This window comes from Atta colombica, unplaced genomic scaffold (assembly GCF_001594045.1).
Source record: "Atta colombica isolate Treedump-2 unplaced genomic scaffold, Acol1.0 scaffold52, whole genome shotgun sequence".
NCBI classification, from domain to species: Eukaryota; Metazoa; Arthropoda; class Insecta; order Hymenoptera; family Formicidae; genus Atta; species Atta colombica.
The window spans coordinates 962,360-971,996 of record NW_017259542.1 but is presented as its reverse complement, the minus strand read 5'-3'; the positions used below and the strand labels follow the sequence as shown (position 1 = coordinate 971,996).

At 33.8% G+C, this 9,637-nt stretch overlaps 1 protein-coding gene across 2 annotated transcripts in view; it reads left to right on the top strand.

The window, feature by feature from the left end:
- Nucleotides 1–7,496, top strand: part of LOC108691827 (protein pinocchio) — a 15,586-nt gene extending 8,090 nt beyond the window's left edge. Inside the window, exons 2-5 of one of the 2 annotated variants that reach the window (XM_018199748.1) lie at nucleotides 2,398–2,470; nucleotides 4,890–5,021; nucleotides 6,451–6,580; nucleotides 6,870–7,495. In XM_018199748.1, the coding sequence (XP_018055237.1) occupies nucleotides 2,418–2,470; nucleotides 4,890–5,021; nucleotides 6,451–6,580; nucleotides 6,870–6,980 (426 nt within the window). In that variant the 5' untranslated portion in view covers nucleotides 2,398–2,417 and the 3' untranslated portion in view covers nucleotides 6,981–7,495. Of the gene's footprint in view, nucleotides 1–2,397; nucleotides 2,471–4,889; nucleotides 5,022–6,450; nucleotides 6,581–6,869 lie in introns of those variants that run through there. The other variant, XM_018199750.1, reaches the window with a different exon arrangement.
- The last annotated feature ends 2,141 nt before the right edge of the window (nucleotides 7,497–9,637 follow it).

The following is a 9,637-nucleotide window of genomic DNA, read 5'->3' as shown; positions in this document are numbered from 1 at the left end:
ATATATATATATACATATATATATATATAGTATATGTGTGTGTACCTCTATTTAAAGTTAAGTTTAACGATTTTGTGGGAACGGCAAGATATCTGTTCCGATTAATTCTCGAATGGAACAGGGTCAGTCCATTGTATATACTGCTTTATTGAATGCAATTTTCTCTGTAATACTGCGCAGTAGAAATTTCGATTTTACTGAAATGTCTAAAAATTTAGGTAGATGTATAAATTTTAAAATAATTTTGTCGAATTATCAGAATAATTATATTGAAAATTCAAGCACATATGATTCAAGCACATGAGCAATGCAAAAAATCTTAATTCTAGCAATTATCAGACGTAAATGTTTTGATAATTCAATAAAATTATTTTTAACTTTGTATCTACGTAATTAAATTTTTAGATACCTCAGTAAAACTGCAGTTCATTCTCTGTGTCGATTAAAAATAGTTTGACTCGACATGGTTTTCACATAGACTTAATTATATATATTTTTATTATTTTTTCTTAATATAATCTTTTTTTTTTGTATATGAACCAAAATAAAAGATTGTAAAATAGTAATAGTAGTAAAAAAATTTGTTTCCGTAGAAAGCATTTTGCATCATCTTCTTGGTATAGACGGTAAAGCATTTCTGTTGATGCCTTTATTTTATAATTACAGCAAATGCCGATAGTAAGTTACGACGTTATTTATTTATATTGTGCATCATTATCGAACAAGCTTCTTGTCGAGCCGTTTATTATCCTTTCGTTAAGGAGTTGCTTAGTTCCACGTGTCAGAAAATCCTTGACTTTCTCTACCTATCTATTCAAATGATCAGAATTGCTAATTACGTAATAATATAATCCATGATTTTGTAATGATCTCTCACGGATTTCAACTTGATATATAATTTTTGTTGTTATCGATTTTTCAATTTTTTTTTATTTATTATACTATGAATTCAGAGAAAAAAAAACCGAAAAATGCGACGAGACATTAAAGCTCTATATATCAAAGTAGTATCATAGCTCCTCCATTTTTTATTTACTAACCATACCCTATACCAATAATATTAAGCGCATATTGGACTGGGCCACAAATGGCGATCGAAATAACCAATAGGAACGCTGTCGGCATTTTAGCTCAGATCAAAGGAATACGCTACTTTGATATATAGAACTTTGAGACATAAGATACACTCTCGGAATTGTTAGCTGCGTGTATCGCTTGAAATATAATTTTCTTTTTGGATATGAGCCGATCACGATGTCACTAAACTAGTAAACAAATTCAAGTCACCTATTCACTTTTCGCAATGGCAAAAATTGAAATGCTTCGTCAATATTGCAGACCATGTATGTCGGTCCATTAATGTACTTTCTCGTAGAAAGCAAAAGCGTTTCGTGCCAAGGTGAGATCGCGATGAAATGCGCTCTCGTGATGCCCTTCACTTGTTGTCATTGTGTCGATCCTAGGGTCTTGTATAACTCTAATAAATCACTAACTTTAAGCACATTAAATCTGTAATACATGAGTATTACATAGATAATCTCTATAAACAATCACGGAATTGTTTGACATTCGAAATTGAAAATTTATTACTGGATTAAATTTCAAAGGCAGCAGCATGGAAAAATTTCATTTCTTTACGCGGTCGTTTAAGAGAATGGACGGAAATGACTCCGCGATATTGTAATAAACTTTTATGTACTTTGAAGTCGTACTTCGAAATACAGTGAAAGTGTATTAATCTTGGCCTTTTTGTGCCGATTTTATTGAAATTTCTATGACGCGATTTACTGCAGCGTAATTTTTTATATACTTACCTGTAATCGTGTCTGATCATATCATATCCGCCACGTGCGTCAATATTTTAAGATTCCTTATCGACATTATCGGATTCTGAGGATTTCCTGCGGATTATTTGTTTGACGATATTTTTATTTATATACATATAAAGCAATGGAAAATCTTAGAAATTATTTCCGAAAGAGAGAGAGAAAAAAAGAGCCTTGTTATTTACATTAAATTATTTATTTATATTTAAATGAAATTTATTCGTCTCTATGGAAATTAGTTTCATTACTCTTTTCGTCAGATGTATAATATTTTTGAATCAATTGAAATGGATTTTCTTTTCTTATGCATAAACCGAGTTTTCAATTAAAATTCTGTTAAAAATTTGACATAAAACGGAGCGAAATACTTTTTTCTTTATTTATACGTAATTCTGAAAAGAGTTTATAGTTTGTCCAAAAAATTTAAGTTGCTAAAAATCTCTTTTTTAACTCATAATTATAAAGATATTAATATGTTAATCTTTTCAATTCGAAAAGGACTGTTTTAAAACATTAATATCGTTCCAACTTTAACAGAGATTATAAACATTTTTCTCATTTCATGTTTCAGTATCTACTTACCAGTGTAACATGTCGGTTACTTCCGTACAATCAGCTACCACTGAGAGCCTTTCCCGTCACGGGTGAGTAAAATCATCGAACTAATCTTTTTTTCGCGGACATCAGATTGTATCGCAGCGAACAACCGCGACTTATAATTGCAAATATCCGACGTGTCTCGCATGAACGAGTTTTTTTTTTGCCACGATATGCATCGACATTAGACAGATTTTCCCGCGAGAAACTGTCGCGATACTAATATGAATTTCAGATTGCCTAATTGAAATATTCCGACCTTCGCGCCTAACTTTTTCACAATATAAAATATGACCTTCGATTTCTGTATGAAGAGAAAAACGGAGCATACGCAACGTTTCATGCTAAATAGAATGTTAGAGTGGAGGCTTATTAGTCTGTAAAATTTATGTTATACATATACATGTATGGAAAATATGTATAAAAATGTCGCTTAATAAGAGTAATAAATACCTCGTTTTCAGAATTGAAACTCAAAATCGATCATTATAATAACCAATTTCGGTAATTAATTTCATCGCAATTAATGCTAGATATGCAATTTTAAATGTGAAGTGCGAAAAGAGGGATATTTTGAGGTTTGCGTTAGCCAAACCGGCGATTTTGTTTCCCATTTCTGTCGGAACGTGCGCCACAAACTCCACTTCCTACGCAACGCGTTGCGAACGCCGGAAACGTCAATTGTGGGGCGTTGAAGGTGATTCGACATCACTATACGGTCGTCAAATTGAAATCGTTGTTCATCCATTGAGAATTGAAAAAGCAAAAAGCATTGCAATTAATTGGAATCGAATTGAACGAAAATAAACGAACGTTGGTGTTATTAATTCAATTATTTCATAATCTCTCATGTTCTATCCAAAAATTTCAAACTTTTATGTATGCAGAATCATAACAAATTACTGGCCAATTAAATCAAATCGCATAGTCGTTTTAACCGCAAATTGAAATCCTCTCCGGGATAATTATTATATTTTACAATTATCTATAATTATCGTACGTTGCGACGGACAAATTGCAGAAAAAAATCTCAATAATTTTCGCCGCCGTCCTAGAATATACTGACAGTTACGATACTTTTATTAAAAAATATTACACGTGTATGAAGAAAGGATTTCTTATTTGTGCTATTTAATTAAAGAGTTGTATAATCGACAGACGAATGACGCAGAAGCGTTCGCAATTCCCTGCAATAATCTTTTTCTTGCGATTTACGGTTCATTCAGAAAAACCTCTGTTCTCGGTCTTTGTTCTTCCTGTGTCTACGTTTGTATTGCTGTGTCGAGCGCACAAAATACGAATACGCGTCGGGCGCATTACGCGTGCGTTCACGTTGCCGTCACGTGAAAGAAGTGATTTTTTCCTTCCTGATTACCATATGTGCACGTTCATTCGTGTTAATCGCAGCCCGGTCGTACAGCACTCTTTCTTCGACCGCCAGGTTCAAGGCGGTTTACTCGCGATTCCCTCACCCCGATAAATCGTACCTCCGGGAATCACGGAGCGTGTCTTCACGGATATTTAAATTTGTTGGAAGGAGCTCTTGCGCAGACTCTTGCCTTCCACGTTCCTCTTTTCGATGGATACAGAGTCTCCAAGAAAGATTAAAGTCGGCATTATATAACAAAAACTTTATTTAAAAAATCGAATCAATATTAAAAGCTTCTTTATCGAATTAAACAGAGACTGAAAAGCATAAATAGAACAATAATGTCTTAATTATGAAGCAATTACATCAGACTTGATTTTCCTCACGTTGCTGCATACATTTGAAATCGGAGCGACAAAGAGTAATTAGAAAGAAAAAAAGAGAAAAACATCAACAAATTTATTTTAGATTCAAATAGAATAGAGATTATTTTATGAATTAATTAATTATCTAATATAAAACTAGATAAAACTAGAAGAGATTTTATGGAAATAAGAGTGGTAGTCTTTAATATGCAACGTAAAACCGTGTCATAAAAATGGAGTGACTTCCCAAGTTTTAAGTTTTTTATTATAAAAAATAGACAGTATGCATGTCCAGAACAAAAGCCGTCTTAGGATGTCTTTAATGTGGTGCCTACAATGAAATTTTAAGGCGTAAAACTTAACCTTTAGACTCTAAGCTACAGGAAATGAATCAATTACATTGAATATGAGAAGAATACTTGACTATGATTGATCAATTTCTTAGAGTTTAAAGGTTAAATTTTACGTCTTAAAATCTCATTGTAGATGCCGCTTAATGTGTTATTATTATTTGAGTCAAAGTTATCTCGATTTTTTTCCAAAGTTATTCCATTTAATTTATAGCAGTAGTGAAAAGTCCTTTGAAAAAAAATTGTTGTTCCGCGAATATCACAAGTTGAATTAAACATTACTAACATCACAAATTGAATTGAACATTACTAATGAACATTAATTCACCAACTTAAAATTGGCAATCGTCTAATCTACATGGATCTTTATTTCGATTTATAGAAGCAACATCTCGCTATCCCATCACAGCCTGTGTGGGAGCGTGGACGATGGTCTGCAGGGCTCGCATCCCCAGTATCAGGACACGATCCTCACGATCGAGGAGCTGCGTGCTCAACTCAACTCCTGCTTTACGTAAGCTGATTTTTGCTCTTTATCATCGTATGAATCGGCCCGCGCCGATCCAGTGGATCGTGGGAGTTGACCGGGGGATTACGCAACGTTACAGAAATGAGATACGTCGCCGTCCATACAATGGAATCCGGTACAATCCGGAGCCAGGGCGACTTCAATTCGTCATTTCACGACGCGTTTAATTCTCCTTTACCAATTCGGGAGAGAAATGTCCCCCCCCCCCCCTGAATGAAGATTATTACGCTCGATTATTATATGGCTCGTGCGAGAAGTCGACGGGAGACGAAATTTTTTTTGGCTGTTGAAATTTTGATACAGATCATTAGAGCAAAAACGTAATACAACGAATCATCGTGTGAACGCGCAGGATTGGAATTGGGAGAGAGTCATCGATGAGACAGAATGCAAGAAACGAGGCTAGTAGGTATGCCCATGTTTATCTGGTGACGGTTGACGCAGTTATTCCGGTAAATCGATGCCCTACATCGAGCAAAATGCAGCACGAAATGTGCAACGTGCGGCATTTTCGTGAAATATTCACATAGCCCACCGTAATTCGATTAACGAAAAATATTCGACGTCCTAGAAGGATATTCTTCCGTCCAAGAAAAGAGTCTTATCTTCAAATCCAGTGAAGTCTTTATTCAATAAAATTTTTAATATGTCTCTATTGATTAATAAATAAATATAATGTTATGCAATTCTCTTTCGTCGTAATTCTGTTATGCGGAGTCTACAATAGAAATCGTAGCGATCTTAAGTCTTAGAAAATTGACCAATCATAGTCGATTATTCTTTTCATATTCGACTGTGATTGATTAATTTTTTACGACTTAAGACGACTGCTATGACTTCTATTGTAAATCTCTGCTTACCTATATCGTTCATTTGTTATAATATCAAAATAATTAAAATAAGAAATAAAATTATTTAGGAAATGAGTTTGAATGTTCCGAATCATTAAAATTTTGGAATATTAATCTTAATAAAACGCAATTTTGATATAATAATTTGTAGAAGAATAAAAGTATGTATTCTTTCTTTTTCTCATTATATTTATCTTCTTTATCTTCTGTAATTAATTAAAAAATGACAATTTTTTTCAATTATGTCTTTCTAGCAAATGCGATATATTTATTGATTACCTCAACTATATAATTTCGCAATATATCAACATTATCATTTTATCAACGAGCAAATCTTGCATAAAAAAACGGATGACGCTGATCGAATTGCTAAACTGCATGACCTTCTTTCCTTGAAAGATCATCTCAACGGTAGTTTAGCGATGCAAATCGTCGACTTCTCTCGCAAGAATCGCGTCGTTGGGCTGTGCGTCTTCCGCATCACACGCCTCCGTTATTAGCATAATTGGGTGTGTGTGTTCATATCGAAACGATTCATTATCATCGTCTTGTTCTTTGCATAGATGCGGAGTGTCGTGGAGCGAGGAGCACGTCTCCCTAGACTGCAGCGAGTGCGGTGGTTACTCTCTACAACGGCCATGCCCGCTTTGTGACGGTCGTTGCCATACCACGTGGAAGCGCGACCTCACCATGGTAAATATCTACCTAGTGATCCTCCTTCTCAGAAGAATCGATAAATTCTTTTCACTCGACTTGACATTAATTTCCGCCAGTTTCCCTCTCATTAATGTCACTTATCTTCATTATCTATTTTCATTTTAATCTTTTATCGTCCATTAGACATGAATATTTTTGTTGAATAATCGACAAGGATCCAAATATTGTAAATTTGATTTAATGATAATAAAATTCCGAATTAAAATAATTTTCCTTAATTTTGATCAAAAAGCAAATTCACAATTACTTCTTGTTCTCTTTACAGTCCCATGCGAGTGGTAAAGCAAGATGGATCGGTGAGTGCGGGCTAAGCTGTGGACCCTCCTTGGAGGAATCACTGGTGCCCGCGTTGGAGAAGCTGCGGGCTACTTCGTGAACGGTGTCAGCCCGAGCACCATCAACCATGCACAAGACTTAAATCCATCACCATCCATCTAGTATCACCCACCACCATCGCGTGCGAGACTCAAGAAAGAAAGAAAGAAAGAAAGAAAGGAAGAGAGAAAAAGAGAAATGTGTGAATGTGAACCATGGATGATATGCATTATGTTCCTGAGGGGGACGGCTGACAAGGGAGAGAAGAGTCAGTTTCGGCCTTGTGGTTTTTTCCCCAAAAATACAAAGCCATACCCAGTTGGTCCCTCAACATCAAGGACCACCATCATCGTCATTATCGTCTTTCAGGCGAAAGTACAAAAACTACGCGACGACGTCCGAATTCTAGAATTGAAAAATTTCTACGTTATATTGAATGATTAACTATGTTGCAGCGAACTAGTTTAAAACATTGCTCTTTCGGAGAACAGATTTTAATTTACTTTCAGAAGATTTTATGTCGATTTATCGTAAAATTTATTTTGATTATTTCTCCAGCGATTTTGAGAATTAAGATTAGCTAACAAGTTCTGTCAAGAAACAGAATTTGATCTTTTTTTTTTGAACGATTTTTTGCCGCTGAATTATATTATTGCACGAAAATAACTTCTTTGCAAAATGATTTTTTTACAAAATTAAAAAATAGATAATTTGTGAAAGAGAAATCTTTCTGTTCAAGAATACGTCGAAGTATCCATGAAGCAGATTGTTCTTTGAAATATTTTTGAACCTTACATTCTTTTTTAAATTTAGAATAATATAGAAATGTATAATATCAAAAAAGTGCAAGAAAAGCAGAAACGAATCGAAAGTACACTTTGATAATTTTTCTTTCTCATTCAATCTGAATGATTTTAAAATCTTTTGTCAATTTGTGTACAAAATTGGAGATATGAAAATTCACACGAAGAAAAAATAAGAGAGTGTAATCTCAGAATAACACGAATGAAGCTTTGCTTTTAGACTTAATTAGCATAGTTATTTTTTTGGAATAGCTAATGTATTTGTGCAGACAACTAATTTTGGCAATGATTGTAACTTCGAAATATTTTTATACCATTTGATTTGGCCATCGTAACAATTGTTTGTCATTCGCACACTTATAACAAAATTGAATTTTTTTATTTTTTTGAATTTTATGGCACATGTACCTGAATCCCTTTATTCACTCGATCTCTTTAGAATACAACATAAAGCTATTTTCCAAATTAAAACAGAAAAAAGAATTTTTTTTTATGAAAGTGTGCATTCTAAAGATTTTTCTATTGTGTATGCAATAACATTCTTATCACATCATTAGTTATCATCCAGTTTTAAAGAATTTTTATTTGTAGAATGAAACTTAAAGCAATGAAAAAACGATTAATTCATTTGTGGAAAATTCGATTTCTTACTGCGGATTGCTTATTACAAATGTTTTCAAATTTTTGTATCGATCAAAATTACGAAACTCGCATCACGTAAAAATATCGTGACTTCGGACAAATTTTAATGACGATAGCTTAATCTTTGGTCGTTCCTATATTATAGTAATGAGAAAGAAGCCCGACCTTCACTTTACTTTTTTACGTAACGAAAGTTACATCTCGGCCTTTCTGTCGCGCGAAAGAGTGCGAGTTTGCATTACGTGAATCCTAGAATAATTATTAGGCAACAATTAATCGATCGACAATTAAGCGATCTGACGGCGAGAAACTCGTCCGGGATTTTCGCACGAGAGCACGACGTATCGGTGTTTTTGTAGGTAAATAATTATTCGATATTCTTCGCTTTTAATTGTCACAACTGTATTATCGGCGAAATAATTCCGAGCTTGCGATTGTATACGATAAAAATTTAGTTGAAGATTTGCCTCTTTAGCGAGGATTTTTAGTGTTAACGTGACGTGATTCAATCGTCATAGTCCTAAGGATTAATAGTCGATGTGTTACCAATTTGAGAAAAATTATTAAATTAATTATTTCCACAAATAGCAATTAGAAAATTTGACATTCAAAACGTTATTGTATGTTGAAATTGGTACGGCGAGGAGAAAAGGGTACGAAAATACACAATTATATTGTCCATTTGCATTGTAACGGAAAATTATATATGAATCTCCTTGGGTCTATGAAAGTTTAAAAAGATCGAATGTATTTATAGCGTTTCTCGACAAAGATACGTCTTGCTCGCTTTAAATCGTCCGCTTTCCTGCCGAGCATTTCTGCCAAGTAGTTGGTAGAGTAGCTCGACCTCCCCAAGTGTATGAGAATGTCTCATATGATTCTTCATATGACAATTGCATACTCGACACAAAGAAAATTACGAGTGCCCAATGAGATTTTATTGTCACAGAATCAAAAGTTATACAATTTTATCATGATATATTGAGTATAAATATTATTCGCATATGTGATACTTTAAATATCTTATAACAGCAAAGTGCAGATTCATTTAAATATATTCATAACTTATATATTAAATGTGATGCTTTTATATATTCCATTGTTGTTATTATGGGGCTTGCAGAATTTTCTGTGTCAAGTCAATTTGGAAAGCATTTACGTCGTGCCAATGACTTTCGGATTTTTATTATTGTTTTATAAGGATCCCGCGTGCTGAAGCCTTTCTTAGCGAGATGTATGAACAAAAGAATATGTTTTCGGACATTTACTGATT